Source organism: Platalea leucorodia, assembly GCF_965183815.1.
Source record: "Platalea leucorodia genome assembly, chromosome: 3".
Lineage (NCBI taxonomy): Eukaryota > Metazoa > Chordata > Aves > Pelecaniformes > Threskiornithidae > Platalea > Platalea leucorodia.
Window position 1 is genome coordinate 52,397,353 of NC_138825.1, and position 23,783 is coordinate 52,421,135.

The 23,783-nt window shown below is 36.6% G+C and overlaps 1 protein-coding gene across 1 annotated transcript in view; it reads left to right on the plus strand.

Moving 5' to 3' along the window:
* The window catches only part of PRKN (parkin RBR E3 ubiquitin protein ligase), a gene marked incomplete at its 5' end in the record, with an annotated part of 628,924 nt that overhangs the window by 98,506 nt on the left and 506,635 nt on the right, over nucleotides 1–23,783 (plus strand). The window contains 1 exon segment of the mRNA XM_082305465.1: nucleotides 14,557–14,797. Coding sequence (XP_082161591.1) covers nucleotides 14,557–14,797 — 241 coding nt within the window.

Here is a 23,783-nt window from a genome sequence, read left to right on the forward strand (position 1 = left end):
CCTTGTACTTCCTGCAAGTGACAGGAACACTGCCAGTAGCAGATGTATCCCAGTTTTCAATGTTAGCAAATGAGTCCCAGGTTAAATCATGCAAGTAGCAGAAAATCTAAAAATAATAACAATAAAAAAGCATTTCTAGTGTTTCAAAAAACAAACATGAAATAGAACTTTTTACACAGTTCCAAAAGATTGAGGAAAGCTTTTGTCTTTGCATCATGCTTTAGAAGAGAAACAACTTTGAACCCTTTTTACCAGAGAAGCAAATGAATTGCAGTCTCAAGGGTTCTGTGCTGAAAACTGTCATCATCTCCCAGTTGTCTAAATCTTTGGGTTTTCCACGGGATGCTAGACAAAGTCAGCATCTATGGTGACTGAGCTGTTTTTCAGATAACCCATACCTTGAGCCCTCTAGGTCCTCTTAGATCTATTAGCTATGGCCGCACAGATGCCTTCAACCCCTTTCAAAATGTGTGCTAAAATCTGAAGAGATGCAGGTTGAGCCCAACAGAGGAATCTCTCATCCTGCTTGTTTTGTGCGAAAGCCCCATCCTGCCATATCTAGAAAGCCGTATGAAACTGGCAGTGCCTTGTGACAAACAGCATCCCAAACCTGAGAGATGGTCTTAATTATTTGCAGAAAACATTGCATCCTCTTGCATTATTTGTTGTTCCCTCCCCTTCCCCATCACAGGAGAAGTGAAAGCAGTAATCGGTAATTTCTCTTCAATCTAATAGTGTTGAAAATCTTATTTTCTTTGTGAGTTTGCTATATTAAAATACTTGTATACTTGTATACTTGATTCTTGTACTTAAAAAAAAAAAATGGAAAAAGTTGAAGTAGAGGAATTCTTGCGGGTACAAATTTACCTAAAGGCATGAAAGGCGTGGATGCTCTGGAGTATGACTGGAACTAGAACCCAAGTAAACTGAGTTTCAGTCCTCTACCTGAATTAAAAAATAAAAAATTTCCACACATTTTGGAGATAAAAAATGCAATAATTTATTGAAATTTGCAAATTAAAAAAGATCTAGCTGCTGACCCTTGTGTTTAACTTACACAAACGTCTCAGTGTTGAATAAGGGAAATTCCTTCCCTTGGCAGAAACACAGGAAAGCTCCCAGATATATGGCCCTCCTTATCCACTCAAACCAGCCCAGCCCTTTTTCCCCTGCATTTTTTCTGTTTTCAATTCCAGTGGTAGCTTGTTTGAAGAAAGGAGGGTAATTTATGCTATACTTATAAGGGTTTCAGTTTTACATCCTGTTAACTGCAGCCAGCCAATTCTAGCATCATTTGAGTGAACACTGGTAAAAGCATGTGAATACAAGCTCCGCTTTGCTCTTAACTGCGTCCTTCTAAACATGCACATACTGTCATTGAATCCACTTCAGAGCTTTTCCCACTCAAGGCAAAGGATAAAAACAAAAGAAAAAAAAATTGACTTTGTGCTTGTTATTGGCATCAATGTTCTGAGTCACTTTTTGAGAGGGGCCTAAGTTGAGGCTCGACAAGATCAAAGAGCTTTAGGAAGCTGAATTGGTAGCATCTGTACCACAAATTACGGTGTTGACCCTTGCAGGGATAAGAGCAATGTCAGCTCTTACTTCTCAGTAAGATGAAAATTCTAGGACTGTTAAAGCCGGTCCCTGGCTGAAGTCAGAAAGTATTCTCACACCGTGAAACAACGATTAAGACAAAGAGGCGCTGTGAGGGTAAGGGTTGCATCTTACCCCTTGGAGTATCCATCCACTCTGATAAAAAGCGTGCTAAAAGACAGGGACGACGCTTGCTGTGTTCTGGCGTGACAATCCCCGTCACAAAGAGCTAGAAGCTGTGCTGGTAGTCTCTATGCTTTTACTTATTGAAGTGTGACACTCATTGGCTTTGTCTTGTTTTTTTCTTCGCTTTATTGTGGGTCGAATTACCTGTTTTCCAGCTTTAAAATGTGTCTGTACTGTACTGCTTGTTCAGCTCTAAGACAGAGATGATTTCCAAGTCCAGGCTTACAAAGCTTAATTCTAAGGGAAGTTCATAGGAGTTTGTATGCTTTCTTGGCACTACTGTTAAGAGGACAATTGTTTCTAAAATAATAGATTTTTAAAATTGATTTTTAGTGCAGCTCTGCAAGTGAACCAGGTCTGATCCTCTGGAGAAACCATTATCATGGTTTTACTAGATACACCAGTAGAAAGAAATAGTTAAGAGTTGTTGTAAAACCTGTTGAATCTCCACCGTGTAAGAAAAATGGTCAACTAATCTTTTAAACAGAAGTGTTTAGTTCTGAACAGAAGGCAGCATACGTTTACTCATCTTCATTTAGTCGTTCTGTGGTACCTTTATCTGTTTCCTTCAGTGTATATAAACCTAGATAAAGGTAACTTCCAGCAAATCACTGCACAAAAGTCTGTGACTAGCCAGCTGTTGTTGGCAGCAATTTTAATAAAAGTATTACCTTTAAATAACAGTAGTACCTCCCCCTCAGATAATCTGAAATGTGTCTGCCGATGCCTTTGACGGGAGCTCAGAATTAGACAATTAGGGTGTGTCTGTACTAGTGTCTTAGTTTGCTTCAGGAGTGTGCTTTTGAAATGGATCTCCTGATCATCCCCATTTACTGTGTTTTGATTTGCATCATGGAACAGCCTCAGAGTGAATGAAGTAGATGCCTTTTGAATGAAACTAAACAGGGAGATGAATTGCAGGACTTCACCTACTACACCCTAGTTGCAGAAGAGTGCGCAGTCATTAAGGAGAGACTAGGGATAGTCTAAACTCAAAAAAACCCAACCACCTCGAAAACCTCAGCCCCCAAACTTTAGTGTGGATGTCATGTCCTCAGTACCAACTGTTTTGCTGGGGATAGCTGCTTCTGTTGGTCTGCATTACTTGGTAATGCAAGTTAGGTTGCTTGCTTGGCTACTTGGTAATGCAGACATAGCCTGACAGACCTGAAGAAACCTCTGTCTCAGGAAACTTAGAATTTTTGAAGCCTTGGCACCGCAGAATTTCACAGCATATGTCCCTTCCCCATGAACGCTCATAGATTCCCATTCTTCCTGTATGTGTTTTCAGAATCTGAATCTTGATCTGAATCCAAATTACACAATTTCTCATCCACATGAAAAGATCAGAATAATCCAGATTTTTTAGATGTTCAAAGATGTTCAAGAGTTAGAACCTATCTGTGACACACGTATAAAAAGCATGTGATATGTAGCAAACTGAATGTATGCAGAAGAGAGAAGGCCATGATACAAAAATCTTCTAATTAATTTTCAGGAACCTTTTGTCTTAATAATCTATGCTTTCCTAACTAAATCTGAATACTCAACTTCCCTATCATAGCTTGATGCTATATCACTGAAGATTTCTGTCTTTAAGTTGAATGGCCTCAGAAGGAAATTGAAGATTTTTTTCCAGGTAAGGATAAAAGCACTCTCTTAACGCAGGTTTCCTTTATCTTTTTTATGGGTCATTATTCTCTTGTTCTGATGTTCAAAAACTTCTTTCATCTGTGACTCAACAAGGCTTTCTCACTTCCCTTTATAGTGGTAAATTTAATACACGGGTTGGTTATTTAGCAGAATAAGTCTGGATTCACTTTTATGTCATGTTTTCTCTTTATGCTAGACATTTTTTGAAAAATCACACAGATTACTTAAAAGTAAAACAAAGGATCTTTTCATTTTAATAGCAAATTTTAATTCTTTCTTTATATTATATCTTCTCAGCATTCACCTTGTTTGTGTTAGTGTGTGTTCTTCCTTTTAAAATAAGATGTGATTGCATATGGGATGGGAAAGAAAGAGGTGACAAACTATTCCCACATGTACTGGGCGTAGGGATTAATTTATTATATGAGTATTTTCTGATATGGCATACATCTTACAGTTAGGGATTGTGAAGAATCTGTAAGCTGTCAAACTATTTTGTAACATACCTAACTATACCTCCAGCAAGCCCTTCCCAGCCTCTTCTGCCCCAAAGTAAAATCCAGTTAGATATGTAGCTGTACTGTGCGATATTGCACTGCATAGGTTTCCCAGCAATGCCCAGTAGATTTGTTTATCCTGCTGGGATATTTTTGGTAGGCATATCCCATCAATAATCCCAATCAAATCTAAGACCATTTTCAGCTGGCATAGTAACTGTTAGGTTAAAAGCAAGTCTTCAGGTAAAATCAGGGAAAGCTCTGGAAAATATTTGATTTCTTGTCCATGTTTATACTAGTGGGTTAACAAGCTACCAAGTAAGCCCACACAGGATGCCCACTAAGCTTTATTTATGGCTGCTCTCATAGAAACTACTCAAACTGATATATAGATGCATGCACTGGGATAAGTAGAAGACCAAAGTGCTCTTTGGTTGGGATATATACCAGACGCTGGCCATAAAGCATGAAAAAGACATCTGTGAATGACTAGTTGAAGTAATTGAAATAAATATTTATAGCTATTAAACTTTTGATGCACTAGGCAATAAATTCTTATGAAAATTCACTTTCCACAGTGGAATATTAACTATATATAGGAATTCTTTCAGAACTCTTTGGAGAAGGGAATTTCCGAAATTCCTTTCTGCAACCCTACAGCTCCCACCATAGTCCCCCATCAGCACGAGGGACCACTGAAGTCTTTGGGATAATTTCAGAGTTCTGCGTAGTAAGTGACTTCCCACTTTTTCAAATGCAACTTATGTCTTATTTATGTCCTGACACCTATTAGGTGTAAGTGTGAGGCCACATGCTCACTAATGCTTAATGTATATATTAAGTGAAGACAGAGAAGTGTGAACAGATTGGCAGCTTCTACCTGGCTGAGAAAAATTAAAGAAGAATTTAAAGGGAAGCAGAATTAAGAATTAAATCTTGTGTTAATCATAAAACATATAGTCCACAGTCCTGAGGCCATGCTTCATGCTGCAGACTGCTAACAGTGCTGGCTTATGAGACCTTTTCTGAGCTTAGTACCTTTTATCACCATTTAACCCAGAATAAAATGTGTCCAAAATGTAAGTCATGCAAGCATTTTACAATATACACTTGTTACTTGTTCTTTATTGATGTGGCTTGAGAAGAAATCAGAGCAATGGAAAATGCAATCCATACCTGGTAAATAATAAGCTTTCTTATGTTTGCAGCTGTAGATAACATGTTTAGAGAGTGTAAGTTCTATCAGGTCGTTCATTGCGGGAGATGGAATAATAATGAGGTGCACTCAACTGCATTTAGGAGGCAAGCAAACAGTCACAAAAACTGTATTCATTTTTAATTTAGTATTATAAACTTTTCATTGATCTGTTACTTTGTATACAGACATATAATAAATTGCAATTTTATAGGTTGTTCTTAGTGTACAGTATGTGAAATTACAAGAAGGAGAAAATTGTTCATTTGCTGAGGAGAAAAGTTTCATGTGAATTTAGTGTTCATTTGGCTGTATTGCTCTTCCATTTTCTATCAGCATGATATGTTTTTAATGTCACTGTTGAGATACTAATAGCTTTGTAAACATAATATCAAAAAGTTTGGCTGCTTTCTATGTCTTTTGCAGATCATTATGCAGGGTTTTAAAGGGAATAACAATAATCTAAGCGGGTATTTTAATGTTGCAAACTGTCTCATATGCTGCTAATAAAACATTTTTGTTTAGTTTAAGGATTAATTTACCTTTCGGGAATTTGTGCTAGAAGGCCTACATTGAAGAAAAGTTATCATATTAATAATTTCGTGGTATTAGCAATGCCATTTGGAAATATGTATATAGCATTGCTAAGGTCTTAGATTGTGTACAAAAAATAATAACGCTGCAAAGTTCCTGACTAAGAATTATGTCTGCATTCCTTCCACCGAGCTAGAAATTAACATTAAAGTTTTGTGTCTTATAATGTGAAAAAGATGGAAATAAAGCATAAAGTGATTTGTAAGTGAAGGAAGAGGGGAAATTCTGACTGAGTTTCAATTTAGTGTGAGAAGGTTTAAATACTATTGGTTGAACACATTTCCATTCCCAGCAAATTATTAACTCATTAAGGGACTAGTCAGTATAAAATCGTAAGTCTTGTACTTCTCTTTAAAGAGTATCATTCAGAGCGGAACCTTTGTAATATATGACCTATTGTGTTATGCTGTAAATCAGAGGATTTTATTTTTGTAAAGGCTAGTCAAGGCTTCCTGCTACACAGAGGGACCATTAGCTGGAGGAGCTGCAGTAAATCACAGAGTATATACCTATTTCCTCTTGTCCAGCTTCCGTTGTGCTCTTTGCTAAAAAATAATGGAATCTTAATTTGAATGTATGTGGATTAACCCTTTTTGTATGGCATTGCATAAAAAAGTACCTGATACAAGCTAAGTAGCAAGCAGTTCTCATAGTGGGCATATCATGTTCCACATGGAAATTCAAAGCAACGGTAAGGTTTATGGTTTTAAGTAGGACTCTTAGGATTATCTTTCCTTACATAGTGTAGATGGAGTTTCTTCCTCTCATCTGGCACTTGCCTGTGGGACAGAGTCTTTACAGAGATCTTCAGAAAGTTCAGTCTCACAAGAAGAGAAAATATATAGCAATGTATACCAATATTACTCCTGTCCTTACTGTTTGCTCTAATCCTGAATTATCAATTGGCAAACACAATCAGGACTGTGATAGCTTCTCAGAACATGAATGTTTCCCTAGAGGAGGTTATAGAGTGGCCCTGATTTGTTACTCAGGAGCCTTTCCTGGATTCCACTAAACTTCATTTGGCTATGTAAAAATAATTATTTTGCCTTTTGCTCTACCATTCTCAAATGGTAAGGGACAAAACCTATATCGTACTTCCAGTACAGTAACATCAGATTAGGTCTCTTTAAGTGAAAGTATTTTTTGTCATGCTGTTGTGTTTCGGGATTAAAGTTTCAGAGTCTTTAGAGTGTCAAATTAGCAAAAATTTGCAGGCATGACACTTCATCCATGTGAGTCACTTTAGCAGTTCCTAAAATGAGTCCAAAATGTATTGTATTCAATGTAGGATTGTAAAAAATCTTGGCAAGAAATAGATTATTGCCTTATGTCTCAATGAAGGTGAGGTTTTAATAAGATACCTGCAAAGACCACCAGTACTTAAAAAGAAAAGTACCATGTAAGAGAGAGAGAGAATAATAATGTCAGAAGGTCTATTTTGAAATTAAGACATATTGAACATTGTAGGAACACTAATTCAACCAAATCCCCAGTTTTTAGATTTGTCTGAAAAAAGTTTTGCTTTTTTATAATGGAAATGTCTTTCAGAGACATTTGCTTAGGTTTTGGTTGCAGTCCTAAAGCACACATTTCAAACACTGATTTAGCCATCATCTGTCTTTTTTCTCTTTTTTCTTCACTTCTCTTGCTTCATGGCACAGAAGTGATTTTTCCCAACACATGAATCAGCCCAAACTTTAGGTTTCTGTGATGGAGCAAAAAGTTTCCATTAGCAGCATGTGAATGCAAAAATTTCGTCTTTCAGGAGGTATCTTCCAGGGCAGGATGTGACTGGGAATCAGTCTATTCCTTTCCAACCCTGCACTCCTGCTCTCTAGGACATATTCTAGGACAGCCTAGCCAGGATCTGCAAACTCTAAAGGGTATGAAAATCAGAATTGCAGCAAGTTGTTCTGCCCGACCACAAAGCATCAGGGAAAACATCTAATATTTGGGAAATACTGAAAGCAGTGATTGCCTTAGTCATAGCTTTTGATAAAGAAAAGGTCTATGCATGTAATTCACATATAGTGAGTCACATCTAAATGATTCACATAAAATTGATTTTTTATTAATTTGAAATACATCTAAATGCACTGTCCTGCATTTTGAGCTGATGTGTGATGCAGAGGTAAGAGGCACCTGGTAGCTAACCTGAAGTAACTCCATGAAACCCACTTATATTCCTCCTAAAATAATTTTGGCCTAATAATGACTTATTAATTTTCCAGATTGAAAAGAATTCAAAAAAATGTATTCTGTATTCATTTCTTACCTGCAAGGCTCTGAAATTTCTAATGTTTAGGAAAATTCAGCAGAAACATTGAAATTCCAAATTTTTGTCCTTTATGTAGACATCATGGCCTGTGATTGTCTTTTCAGAAGGAGAAAATCTGAGGATCTTGGCAGTTCTAGCATATTTTATTTGAGGAACATGAAAAATAAATTAGTAGCAATGAGCAATCATCATGCTTCCATGTCCTCTGTGAGGCCAATTGAACATTCTGTGCACTTCTCCCCATCTTAGGTGCCACATTCCAGGAGTCATTGGCAGAGATACCCTGCCGCTCAGAGTTGCAGTGGAGTCACTGATTTTTAATACCTTGCCTTTCATTCCTGTTCCCCAGGAGGGCAATGAAGGGAGAATGTCTTGGAGGAACAGCTGTGCTTTGGGCTGGTGGTTTTCTGGGATCATTGCAGTCAACAGTATCATGAAAATCCTGTCACCAATTTCTTATATTGGTAATTAGGTGCAAAGCTCTTACCTAAATCAATAGTTCAAGACTTGGCACTTTTCAGTTAGCCCTGGACTTGCTAAAAGGATACAAAAACACAGAAAAAAAGTAAGGGGGGGGGGGGGGGAGAGAAGGAGGGGGAGATAAAAAAAAACGTAACACAATGAAGCCACAATGAATGTGGCTTATCTGGGAAGCAATAACTTTATATTGCTGTTTACAGTATCCATCTTCATTAACTGTCATTACAGAAAGAAGTTTTAACCATTATATCACATTAAGAATGTCCTGTCCTTATTTTAAAGGTGTTTTGAAGATATATTGTTCTGTTTCCTCTTAAAACAAGGCAATTTATTATATTCCAGCATCTTCATATGCCAAAGGCCTGCCTCCCATCCACTGGTGTTTGCAGCTGGTTGTGTGAAAAAGATAGTGATGCTATATGTCACTCATTTGCGTCTGGTTACTTTCAGCTTCACTGTTACCTGCTGAACTGAAAACTCCCATGCACTTCTTTCTTCATTTGCTGCAACAGACTGTCTTTGGAACTCTAATAGTAGTCCTTAAAATGATACCAGGTTTTGGATTTAGAAAGCAATGAATCCTTTTTCAGAGCACATTTTTTATAGCTTTCCTTTTATTCTAGTTCTTTCGCACGGTCAATATTTAAACTACTGCAAGAACTGAATAGGAAGAGATTATAAAAATTAGGGTACAAATATTCTGCTAAGTGAAGGGTTTTCTGCCTTTTCATCATGTTTATTTGAATAAATAATTTTAATAATACAACTATTTTTCCTTCTAGGTGTTGCTTAGCACCCACAATATTCTGAATACTAAACAAGTACAGTAATGTATGACTCTGTAAATGTTGAAAAGGTGAACTGAAGTCAAAGATAGATGTATTCCACAGCATCATAAAATAGCAAGTAGTTTCTGATTGCTGGAATTTAACTGCTAAGTGGTCTGTGTAATTTAGGCCCAGTGGTGCACTAGCTTTTTTCCCTTGCCCCATGTGGAGCAATATTTAGTTAACTGCCACTCAGCAGACAGAATTCACACAAATGGATGGCGATATCAGATCAGGGTGCTGATTTGCTTCAGTATTTTAACAGTGGTTAATTTTCCCTTCAGATTTCCCCTTGCCATGACCTGCAGAAGAGTCTCTTAGCCCAAAAGCTTATTTGGTTTTTCTTTCTGCATCAGCTGGTTAAATAAAAGATGTTAAGTCTTCTTGCAAATCTTGCTTCCCATTTCTTAGACCATCATGGCTCAACAGAATGTTAATACTGTATCTGTATTTTTTATTTTAGGTAATCTCTACTTTCAAGTTCATGAATATTTCAATGTTTGCTCCCTGTGTTATAAAGGATATTTTTTTGTTGTTGCTTTCTTCAGTCATTGGTCTGTGATCAGGGAATGAAAATAGTGTTGTTCTTCCAATTGATTTCCTTTCTGTGTCTGCTGCTTTTGAGACTTGGTCTCTGTCCTTGGGTGGTGAGAGGGTTAGAGCAATAGGAGAGTGAGGTTTGGTGGGCTTATTTTTCTCTCTTCTGGGAACTTTATATACTTTTTTTCTCTTTAGAAGGTCACCTTTAATGTCTCTTTACACTATCCATGGGAAAAGATTTTTCCAATAAAGTTGGTGGGTCATCTGCACTTTTACATGGGTCCTATTTGTTTGAAGAGGTATATTGTGCTATAGGTACTCTGGAGAGCTTTTTTACTATTTCATTGATTCTGCAGATTAATGAGACAAAAATATTCCCCTCATTTTTTCATCTGATATTGAAATGCAGCACAGTTGAGAAAAAACCTGTCTGGAAAGCCAACATTTTGATTCTTGTTGATCATATTCCTAGAAGTTTAAAATACCTTTTCTTGAGCATTTACCTTGTGTGAATCTCTTACTGAGTGGCATCAGGCAGCCTATTATCTGCTTAATCTAAATAGGCAGCAATTAGGCAAACTGTTATTGTTTCCACTCTATGGGCCCCAGGGATTCATGGGCAAAGATGTGGCTCTCCAGATAACAGGAAAAGTTTGAACTGGATCTTAGGTAGATGAGTGTGAACAATTGCTTTTTGAGTTTGGTAGGCAATAAAAAAAACCAAACACCTAAAAAACCCTGAACTGGTGGTTAACATGTAATGAAAATATTGCAAATTCCTTTTCAAGACAAAACACTACAAGAAATTAGCTCTTTTACACACGAATCCAAGTTTTTGAATTCAAACTATTCTCTGCTCTAGTGTTTGTTTGTTTGTTTGTTTTTTAAATAAAACGTCAAAGTAAAGTGTCTTGCACTTCAGAAAATATAATATGACCTCTAGTGGACTATATATTTGTTAGATGGAGAATACCTCTTTCAGTATTGACATCACTATCAAAATATGTTGTCAAGAAGATAGCGAGCAGAAATCTGTCAGAACAAGAGGATTTCAGAGTTACTGAAACACAGTCATCTTTTCAATCTTCATAATTATCTCAGTCTCCCAAAGGGACCTTCTGCTTGGCCCACAGCTGGCAGTACCAAAGGATATTGTGTTCTTCACTCAGGATGTGCTGATTCAGCCCTGTGAAATTCAGCGTGAGAATTCAGAAAAAAAATGCAAAAGCAAAAGTTTTGAATGAAAAAAAGTTTTAATTATTTCATCTGCTATGAATTCATTTATCCAACTTGGCCCAAGCCCATTCTCTGTAAAGAATCAGTCCTTAATACTGGGTTTCATCACTTCTGGATCTTCTCAGCTCCCTTTGATCTAGTGCAAGGAGATACTTCAGAATCTACAATATATACATTTGCAGTATTTCCCTTTGGAATATGGATCACAGGCATTAATTTGGATCAACAAATAAGACAAGACAATATCTCTAGAATCATTAATAATAGATATTCTCAAAAGAAATGTTTCCTGAGGCATAAAACAAACACACGAAGGAAATGAAAGTGACAGTGACATAAACAATTGTATCTTAGATTTGTGTTACAATAGTAACCTGAGGCAAAACCTAAACATTTACAGAAATAGTCTGAATTCTGCTTCTCTTCTCAGAGAAAAAAGCTGCAGACCTAGCCCATCTGCCATCTACGAAACGTAGTCTGCTATAAAGCATTGATCACCCTAATTCTGGGAACTGCTTGGTGATACTCTCATCAAGGTCTCTTCACAATTAAGATGTGACCACAACCCTTTTTTTTTTTTTCCCCTTGTACTGTCTTCTCACTTTTCTTGCAAAGATTGAGAATTACTTTCCTCCTTTAAACACAAGCCAAATTAAATTCAAACGTAATCAGAAACAACATTACAAAACTGATGATTTGGTATTCCGTGTTTATTACGGCTCAGTGACTTCCATATCAAATATAGTCAGTGTACAAATCAAAGGGTGTTGTTTGTTTTTCCTGGCTACTATCTTTGAAACCTTATCCTGGGATCTGCTAATTAAGCTTTCCTGTGTCTATGACCTACATTATCATCATCAGTAGTGATGTTCAATGTTCCAAAGTTTGTTCTTGTTTCTGATAATGAGATGCAAGAAAGCTAAGATACAACATGTTCACCTGCCCTTTTAAAATCAAAACTTTTATTAAATGAAATCCAGGAATACGCTATTGCTATGGTCATATGGATGTATAATTGCCCAAAGTGCAAATTTTACATCTTTTTTTGAAGTACGTGGTTCTTGACATTATTGGAGAGGGAACAGTAGGTAAGATGGGGCTCTATTTTGTCAGCCCATCCTTTGTTTCTAAGCTAACCACATACCCTCCGGTCTGCAAAAAGAACAGGAAAGGAACCTATACTTTTTAAAGATCAATCAATTTAAACCATGCATCTGAATGTATACAGCAGTCAAGATCAAGCAAGACTGGTTGAACAAGGTTGTGGTTTTGCGGGGGCGTTTCGTTTGATTTAAGCAGCCCTTCCCAGCCCTCTTATTCTCTCTTCTGCGCCATCCCGTCAGTGTGACTGTAGCACAGCATCAAGCTGTGAACTGAATCAGGGAACTGATGCAAACTTTAAAAAGAAACGAACTGAGAAGGATAGTAGATGGTGAGAAAAAATAAAAGGCAGGACAGGGGCTGCTTAAGCAAGAAAAACTGCCAGAAAAGATGCTTATTAAAACATGGTTTGACTGATTGACAGTTGATTAGGGGTTTCCAAGGTTGTGAGTTTTTACATATATACCTATTTCCCTTTGTAATTCTAGCTGTAACTGAGCAAATCACTTTTGAGCTCATCATTTGCCTAGGTTATTAATTTCATTATTAATTTCTCTTAGGTTATTAAATTCTTTAATGCTATGCAGTATTCTTAGTTGGAGAAGTTTTAGAGTAACAGCAGCATTTTGGATTTTGTGTTAATGAATGAAATTATTAAGCTGTTTAAATGGATCTTGTTAAAACGTTATGAGCAACAAGTTGTACGAAAAAGGAGACCTTTAATGTCAACATAATGTTTTAAAGTTGAAATCTAGTAACTGCTTTGTTTGAATATTAAGACTGCAGTGTCCATGCTCTGACAAATCTCTGCTGGCTGATTACTGCTTCACTAAGGAAAGAGCATGTTATTAAAAATTCAACTGAAAAAAAAAAAGAAAGCAAAACAGATTTTTGTCTTTTAGAACTGCATTACATTACATAAGACAGAAAGAGTGGAGGGGCAAGTACTGAGAAATAATGCAAGAGAATGAAGGAAAACCAATAAATAGAAATGAAACCAGAGGAGAAAAAGTGGTAGAAGAGAGAGTGTGGGATAATAACAAGGGTATAAACAGCACTAAAATATCTGTAAAGGAATCTTTTGCAATTAAAAATGCATGTAATAATTGCAGATACAAACTAAACAATTTAAATATTGTGTAGATACTGAGACAAATGCTTTTGAATTCTCTTTCTGTTCCTCACAAATGTAATCAGCAATCTGTCTTGACGTTTCAGTACAGACACAGCCAACCTAATGATGCTGCAAAGAGTTAGAAAATTATTTTCTTGAGGGAAATTCAGTCTTCTTTGTGTGTAGGTTGATGTTTGTATGTGGTTCATTCATGACAGTGGAGAAATAGGTGTGGATCTCCAGGAGGTATCACCCAAAAAAGAACAATTTTTGTTGCAAGGTGTGCTGTGAAAAGATCAATACAAATCTTTCTTGAAAGCCCTTCATTAATGGTAGGTCATCTAAAATCTTTGTAATTTCTAATTCTGAGATAATGTTTTGCTTTCCTATTCCATATTAGGAAAATGCTGAACAAAATGTGACTTCTATCCTGATTTATCATGGATAAACCTTTCATAAGATCCTTATTCAGCCTGCTTTTTTCTAAGACACGTGATCTGGAAAGACTGTCTAAGAATCACCTCTGATGAGAGCTGAGAAAGAGGAAGTACTTATGTATATGTGAGGCCTCTTGGGCTAAAATGGGTAGCAATCCTTTTGTTTTACCAGCAAAGACTACAGCGGTCATGAGATCTTCCACAAACTTTCTCTAATTCTGAAGTCAACAGTTAAATGTCATCTTTGGAAAGAATGGGAAACTCATACTGAGTCTTCATCTAAAGCCAGATTTAGACTGACAGTTACATTAGGGACAAGAAATAAGTATCAGTCTTCACCGGCAGCATCATCATCCCTGTTTCTGTTTACAAAGATATGTTGGACTAGCTTGGTCGTGAACTCTCTGTGGTTGTCAAATTTGACCCAAAGTTGACCCTACATGAAGAGTGTGTATCAGCATTATCTGTGCAAATGCATTTTAAGTATTGAATATTCTTAGCACTTGATTTTGTAGTGCTCCCTCTGGAGTTTTTCCTTTGTGCCAATAAACCAGACTTATTTAGAGCTGTTGGCTCTGATCCACCATTTCCTTGTTAAATGTTTAGAATTTGTAAGTGTTGTGACCCTTTTGCCAATGCAAGTAATCCTAATTCCAGCAATTTACACTTGTCACTTTGCTTTAAACTCCATTACCGCACACTGAAATTCTACACAAAATGGCTTGGAGACCATTTAACAAATAACAAATTGGAGGTAGGGGGATTTTGTTCCTTATGTCACAATTTATTATTTATTGGGGTTTTGGTTTTGTGTTGCAGAACTGTGACCTGGCCCAGCAAAGTATCGTTCATATTGTTCAGAGTCCACAGAAGAACAGTCAGAACAAGGATGAAAGAGAAGATAACGGTGCTGAAGGTATTCTAAAAGCCTTGGAAAGAGAACCTGAAAGTCTAACTCGTGTAGATCTCAGCTCCAGCATCCTCCCATCACTCTCTGCAGGGCTGGCTGTTATTCTGGATACTACAAAAAACAGCATTTCTCTTCCCTCTGAAAAATCAGGTAAATAAGTGATTTGGTACATTTCAATACACAGACCTGAACAGTTGTCTGTTTCTTTCTTAGGGCGAACAGTTCTATATCACAGTAAAAAAACCCAGCATATGGTTTCTTTTAGTTATTAAACAAAAAATACAACTATATTAAGAGGTGATAAGCATCTGATGTATCTTCTAGCAAAATAATTTTGCTTTGTGGATAAACGGAGTGATTTCTTACGTTGTTCCTGTCTCTAACTTGTATTATGCTAATATTTTTACAAATTATTATAAGCTGGCAAAACCCCCAGAGGTCTATGAGAAGTCAAAAAATAGTCTCGGTAAAATTTCCATTGCAGAAGTTTCCTTAACTGGAATGTTGGGCAGCTTATGCATTGCAAATGTGTTTAATTCCCAATCTGTTGTAACATTTTCATACCCATGCGTTTTGTAAAAAATATTTCTATACAATAGACTTATTATTTAGAAAAACACAGCTGGCACAAAATATGATGACGATTCATACTATGGATGTTAGTAGCTCTTCATCCACCAAATTATTAATGAGAATATCTTCTCTTCATCATGAAAAATCGTCTGAGGCACAAGTTAAGTTACTGCAAATGGGTTGTGCTATAATATTTAAAATTGTTCATGAGAGAGAAGCTCAAGTCAGAAGGAAATATAAGAATCTTTTAGCTATTACATGAATCTTCTCAGAGTAACCCTCTCCTCAAACACTATCTAGCTAATCCTTACTGACAACAGTGATTGTCCCCAGTGAAGAGACATCATTCTGTGCAATACTAGACTCTGTCGTGATTTGTAGTAACAGTCCATCAGAGATGTCTTTTTAGAAAGAACAGTACACAAATACCCTTTACACACAATATGGAAGATAATACCAAACATATAAGCCCAGAGTAGAGAAGATAATTTGTGAATGTGACAGAGAGACCTCTGTGACTAACCGGACCACAGAAATCATCATGCTTAACAAAATGGCTACTAAAACTGTTAAAATAACTTCTAGAGAATTTCTTAAGTAACTCATGCAGAAAATATACAATTCATGGGAGGGTCACAGAAGTATTCCACAACTGACTTGATCAACCTCTCACTGCCAACTAATGATGAATGAGTGCAGTTTAGGAACAAATTAGTACCCAGCTTAATGATCCACATCTCCCAATCTGAATGAATAATGAGATAAGAGGGGCGCATGCCGATTTAAATCTGGTAAACTAGGAAGAGGGTTTCAGACTGGGCTTACTGTCAAAAGCAAGGCAATGCTGTGAGCTTTTTCACGCTACTCCTTAGTTATTTTTTCACTACTGTACATGGTATGTACAGGGCTTTAATAGTTCTGCTGGACTTTACAGAATAGTTTATGCATGCGTAAAGCCTCTTAAAATTTGTCATGATGTGGTGAGTTTTTCCACAGACTGCAAACTGTGAAACCAAGTACAAACTAATAGGTGTCTTCTATTGCAGCAAATATTTTCATGGCAGAATGACAGCTGAGGAAAAAATTTACTGAGAATATATGTGGACTAGTTTTATCTGTGATTAAGTTAAACAAACAGGTTTTTTTTATCATAAGGAAAAAAAAAAGAAGAGCCACTCTAATGACTGACAGTTCTGCCTGGAAGGATATTAGTGACAAGTACTTTTTAAAAGCCTGTTATCTTCTCCTTGGCTTGTTTTATCTCTCACTATGAAAACTTGTCCTCGTGTCTGTTCAGCCGCACCACTTTTGTTCAATATGGGGGATTTTGATGTTTTTATTATTAGGGTTTGGGGCAGGTTAATTTGTAGTCACATAATTCACTGAGTTAAGGAGTAGTCTGGGTTAAAAATAATCCAGCAAGAAAAAAAGAAAAAAAAAAAGATTAATCCAGAGATCAGTTTTCCAATCAACTTTACTGTGTAGCGACAATTTTCTTTGGCACAGCTGAAATGAGTAATAGTAGTGGGAATGAGCGGCTGAAGGATGCATATGCCACCACTGCCACTTGAAAGTATACTTATCAAGCTATTGTCTTAGAAGGTGGATGGCTGTTGCGGTGATCAGTCTACACTACAAACCTACACAGTAGAACCAAGTATAATCTTTTCTGTGTGTGAGAGATCACACACAAGGAATAGAGGACAAATTTACAGTTTAGAGGCAGGGGATTAATTAATTGATTATTGTTTAATCTAACATGCTACACAGCTATTCCATAACTGTAGCAGTAAACACTAAGAGCCTTCATCTCTTTCTGAAGCCTAAGGTATTTCTGTTTCTTACCACAGGATGCTTACCCTATGTCCCTACCCTGCTTTTGTTTTATTTGCCCTCCTTTGAATTCTGAGGAAAAAGATTTGTAGTAACTTTTGCATGACAAAAGCTTCCTCCAGAAGCTTATGCGGCATTTGACTGGAAAAGTAGTGTTTTTGAAGTATTGACTTGAATGCTTGGAGAATGCGAAAAAAATCTCAGCACAGGACTTTCATCCTACCTCACCCCCAATTAATTTACAATGTGTTCAATATCTGGGACAAAGTGCTTTGATAAACAAGATGTAAGCAAATAAACTATGTTCCATACTGTTTGCGTATCAGTAAATACATGTATAGGGTGAAGAGATTTTGGCCTGAGAAACAGGGAGTCTGAAAAACATAAGGGTTCATATGGCTCATCGGCTGAATATGAGAATGCATCATGATCCTAGGTCCAGGAAAGTTACTATGATCTCTGGAAGTATAAACAGAAAACAGAGTGGAGTGGAGAGTATGTTTTTCCTCTGCTTTTGACACTTGCATGACTAAAACTGGAATATAATGAACCATTTTGGTGTCTGAACTTCAGGAAAGCTGCTGAAAAAACTGTTAGAAGGTTCAGGAGAAGAGTGACAAGAATCCCACAAAAGTGCAGGTAATGATTGGCTTATATGTTGGTATAATCTTGTGGCATCCATGAGAGTGGAAATTTGATAACAGGGGAGTCTTAGATCTTACAAGCTATTTTGGGATTTAAGCTTTCATTGTCTAGAAACTGAAAGCCAGCAAATATAAATACCACACATAGATTTTAACTTGCCAGGAAATCAACCACTGACGCAAGTTATCCTGGCTTATAAGAATTCTCCATATTTGGCCATTTAAAAATAAATATAGGACATTTTTCTGAAACATATGTCCAGCAACAAAGACTGGACTTCAACCTAGGAGTAGTATGGACTGTGCTAGGCAGGAGGTTAGACTACAGAATCACATTGCTTCCCTCTCTAAATGTATTTATCAGCTACCCATGTCAAGCAAATTTGTAATCTCAAAAAAAAAAGAACAACCCAAGTTTGACAGCATCTGTTTTCTGTAAGCTGATGTTAATGTTGTTACCTATTTAATTCCCAGTTTAATCTATTATCAGCTGGTTTATTATTTTGTCTGAATCGATTAGATGTGGTCATCATTACTTAGGTCTTTTTCTTTACAACTTTTAAATAGTGCTCATCTGGTCAGTTCCCTAGAATATCCCAGTGTTCTTTAGCTAGCCTTTTAAAGATGCTTGCATGCAAGTCATCTCTGTCTCCTTATCTTTCCACGTTCCTCTTTTCACAGAAGAGTAAATAAGGTACTGGTATATATTGACTTAGGTGTGCCAAGCTGTAAATTCTAGCAAAAAGCAGGATTAATTCTTTTCCACCTAGTTAGGGAATGCTTTACCAAAACATAATATATGTTAAAACCTCCTGTCCTTGCAAATAATGAAACTATGAATTAGGGCAGGTAAAACTGCCATTACCAAAACCTCAGTATTGTCAGTGCTTAAAAGCATAAAGTGATGAGCTGGTTCCCAGTCTATGTAAGAGTCTGATATATGAAAGACACATGCAAAAACTTTTAGAAGGAAAAGCCACAATTCAGGGTTTGGGTAGCCAGAACTGTGCATACTTCTGAGAGAAGCTCTGATGAATTAAAAAAAAAAAAAATCAATTTAACTGGGGATATTGCTGACACTGTACAAATACTTTTTGAATAGTATTCTGTTGATTATATGTTAAAATTCCTGTGCTCTGTGGTTAATATTACATTTTATTATGATTCTTTTAATCAAAATCCTAAAAGGATAAGAATTTTTGTGTCAAGTTTGTTTGAAGTAAATGAGTCGTCTAAGCTCCTGAGGTATTTTAAAATTACTTCACGGTTTTATAAAACTTATAATGTCAAATTAGTTCCAGATTGGGCAATGGTATTGTGTACATCTCTACCTCCCCATTTTAATGTGGTGTTAGGCTGAGTACCCCAGTACCAAGCTGAGTACAACTGCAACTTTTCATTATCCCCTTTTTGAGAATGCCATCAAAACGTGAGCACTGATCCATGCAAAATGGCCTCCAGCACTGCAAGAACATCCCTGTTGATACTCTGAGACATGAAAATCTGTAAGTGTTCAGCAACTGCACCAGACAAAACTAAGACAACAGTGAATTTATTTTCCCATGACGTAATTTTGCTTTTCTGTGTCACAAAACCAAATACCTAAGAATTTACTATTCCCTTTGAAAAGAGAAAAAGAATTCTTAAAATTTCTCTCCTGTCATTTAGCTGCATTTTTACATGGGAAATTAATCAGTATAAAGATTTTTTTTCCCTTGGCATCTGTAAAAATCATTTGTGGATTAATTATAACATAAATTAATTAATTAATTGTACTTTAGGTCCACGGTATTGTAAATCAGTAGTTTGAGGAGGGGAAATCAGTATTCTGTGCAATTTGCATTTAGTAATTAGGTCCTTTTTCCCAGAGTTATCTAAATTTTGTTCTAAAAACAAATTATGAGAGTACTTACACTGACCTTTCTTAAATTTCTTGAGATATTAGTACACCGTTTAATGGTGATTACATGGTTCTTATGGTAGTTCTTTTTGACAGACATTCATTTGATTAAGATTCATATTGCTGTACAAGAAAAAGTAATAAATTACTTAGTATGCAACCAATGTATTGTTTCAGTAGACACATTCAAGTAACTAGTTGAGTTACTATGGTATTTTCAGATTTGGTGCACTGACAGTTTACTTTTGTGTTAGGATTAAACCACTTTTAATGTAAATGAAAATGCATTATGCAGCACATTGTGATTTAGTCTACATTTGATTCAGATTTTTTATAATGCATTATTTTTCAAACTTTTAAATATGAAATGCAATATCAATCTGAGGATCAATCTACATCCAGAAAAGGGAAGGTACTAATTTACTTTTTTAGAAAAGCAGAATAAAGTACCAACTCAGCAATAACACGTTAGTCCTGATTCTGGCAAATACTTTCTGGGAAGCATGACTGCATTTGTCTTCAATACACGCTGTGTGAATTTACTGTGTGTACAATTCTGTTTTAAACTTTAAAACAAAACTTTATAAAATTCCTCCATTAACAACTCTCTTTGTGCTGATGGTTAGTTCCTGCACATTGTTAATCATTATCACTATGCAATCATTGCATACACAAAGCTGTTAGACTTTGACTGTTAGATCTTTTATCCTAAATTTGCTGAGTGTACAGTACCACAGACCTGATGCCATGTAGGTTGCACTGATGTGTTCTAGTCACAGAAATCGAGTTGATCAGGCCTGAGAACTCTTTGACAAGAGAAACTGGAACAAAAGCAGACTTGTCTTCCTTCTTCTCCATCTTTCCTCTTCTTGTTTCATGTTTTTATACTACTTGTCCCCATCCCAAAAGGGAATCTCCTCTGCGCTCCTTATTGCTTCCATCGGTTTTGGTTTTGCCAGCTAGCCTTCATGGGTGTCCCATACCTGCAACACGTTCTGCCCATTTGCAGTTCCTCGTGCTTGTTTTGCTCTGTTTTGTTTTACAACCTTTTGTCACTTGGATGCCTCCTGTGTGCAACTACACACATCTTTGTCCCTTTGGTGGTCACATTGCTCATACACTTAGTGCAAAATGCTTCCACGTCGTGCCTGACTAGGTCATCACAGTGTTACAATATGTTTTTCAGAAGTAATCATATCTTAAGGATGTGCATCTGAGGTCTGAAAATCCAGGTGTGTGCTAAAAGAAGGGTATGACAATTATATTTTTATATGGTAGAGTGAGATTACATTTAATTTTAAATCAATCCTGCTAAATATTTCCTATGTATGTGTTGAATGAGAACTTCTTTAAAGCTTTAAAAGAGTTTCCAAGCTGTTTGGTAAATATTGTATGGCAGAAGTTCTTGAACTGTGATGCATGTTTAAAGCTCTGAGATCCAGAAGGGTATTTATTGATGATTCATTGAGATAATGGCCACAGTGCTCTAGCTCCACTTAGTTGTTTTCAACTGCTAAAATATATTGCAGTCATAGAATCATAGAGTCATTTAGGTTGGAAAAGACCCTTAAGATCATCGAGTCCAACCGTTAACCTAACACTCCCAAGTCCACCACTAAACCATGTCCCTAAGGCCACGTCTACCTGTCTTTTTAATACCTCCAGGGATGGAGGCTCAACCACTTCCCTGGGCAGCCTGTTCATATCCGCATATGTTAAATTATCCCTCTTGATTAGTTGCTGTAGCTTCTTGGATTATACTGTATGAGTATGTTTAGGGGTAAGGGAAGGCATGTCCATAAGACAATGATTCCCATTAAAAGTTATTCATAATGCGGTAATGTTTCTGAAACAATACTCTTATTTTTTGATGCACAGCAGAAAAGAGGTGTCCTGGGTACAAGTCACATCTCAGCCACAAGAGAGCTATTATACAAGATCAAAGCAATTGTCTATCTAAATCTAGTTCTCTTCCTCTTCTAATACTTATCTGTTTTGTATCCAATACTTCAAAAGAAAGAAACCATTCTTATTACATAATGTTATATTTAGAGAAGGAGTATTCCTTTTTGCAAGTAATCACCTCTGTCTGATTATCCTTCATGGCTGCTATCTGGGTAAATTGACAAGAACGATAATGGCATTCTCTAATCTGACCTTCATTGAAATAGCACTTCCTACACAGTCTCCATTGTCAATTCAAGGGTTAATTGGAGAACAGAGGGAGAGTTTTCAGCCCACCAATTAACTATTGCTAATTCTGTCAAAATTTCTTTTGAAATAGTTAAGATTAAGAAAAGTATTCTGGTTATTCTGCTTCCAGTAGGGTTATGAAAATTTGTCTTTACAAAGTCCTTGGAAGTTTGCTCTTACGTATATTGTATCTTCTGTTAGGGTTATTAACCCTTGTCAACTCACTGCTGCAGTACTTCCAAGTTCTATATATAAAAATTGATATCCCCTCTTCACCTTCCACCAACAGCAAAAAGTGATTTTATAAGACATTAGCATAATGGAACCTTTTCAATGAAATGATAAATTGAGCCCATTTCAGAAAACAGAACACACACTTGATAATTTATTGCAGTCAGTGCCATGCTGGAGACCTCATTCGTATCATATGCTTTTAACACTGATGAGAATGGTGCTATTTTCCCACACCTTACATGTCTGTGAAATTCATTTAAGAGGAGAAATGTTCTTTTCTAATAGAGCCAAAAGCACTTCTGGGAATGCTCATCTTTACATGACATAATTACCTCTCATGAACGTGTCTAATTACTTTATTGTTTTTAAAGACCCTTTCATGTTAATTGAAGCCGGTAACATTTGCTAACTCCCCTGTGTCAAGGGGTGGGGTGGGAACACTGTTGTGTCCTTGGAATGTATTCTGATTGTTTATGGGTGACAGCATGGATGGACTTTCTTCTGCAAACACATCACTCGCAACTTTATGCCACCAGCTGGAGGTGGCATTTGTAGGTGCTGCGTTCATTAAACAAAACGATAAATGTTATGTTCTGTGTTGATTAAACGAAACTATAAATGTTATGTTTTCCAAAATAATTGTTGGCATGAATTAATTACTGCTGCCAGTGGGAAAAATAGGAAAGTAACACTTAGGAAACACCTCTTATGTGTAAAAACATGACAATAGAGATGTAGGGTGATTCTTTTTTAAGGAAGAGTCCAATTTGAGGCACAAATAAGAAGAATGCTTTGTTTAAAGTTCATTAAAAAACAGTAGTTGCCACTACTGTGCAGCTTAGCGCTTGCACTACATGGTCTCTGTTATGAACTCTTACCACTCGAAATGACATGAAACATAGTCTTCTCTCAAATCACGTGCTTGAGAATCATTAATGTCTTTGGGAGTTCTGTGCACCCAGCAAGGACATTGGGAGAACAGACCTATTAGAAAGGCTTGATCTACAGAAAGTAATTACATGGAACAGATAGTTTAATAAATTCAGTTGATACTAGAAGATAAAATATAGCCATACAAAACACATCCCGCTCTCTCTTTATAAAGACAAATAGCTTCAATGGGATTAAATTTGAACTTCTGTGAAAAAAAAGATCATTGCATTTGGCAGGGGAAGACAGATTCTCTGGTGGATTTTTTTGAAGAAAAGAATGGTTTTGGTAGGAAAATGGACTGTCAATTCAAAAGGTCTAATTCATATTCATAGAAAAGCAGAATTAAAGTCAGTGCATGCTCTTGCATTGCTGTGCCAAAAGTCTTCAGAATTTTGCCATCAGCTTTGTTTCGGTGAAGGTTTCACATTTCCACTGCTACCTGGGTGACTCTTGTTAGAGGTGACAAGGTAGCGGCCTTCGTGTCCATTCAGGCTTCTCTTCAGAGCAGCCAGCAAGGATTTCAGTTGTTTTGTTCATCTTTTGTGTTTCTGGTTTTTTGTCCTTTTGTTTGTTTCTTTCTTTCTTTTAGAGAATATCTAACCATAGGAACTGAGACTCTATATCAGCTTTATGTGGATTTCCAAAAATCCTTCAGTGTAGGGCTTATTTCCCGTGCTCTGAGGTACATTGAACCTTTTGCTTAAACCTTGCTCACCCTTCATGAGACAACATTGCCTATATTATGCCCAGCAACTAAGATTTTATCCAGTTGGAACAGAATGAAGATCCATGCTGTGCAAACAACCATTGTCCTTTGTAATTATTA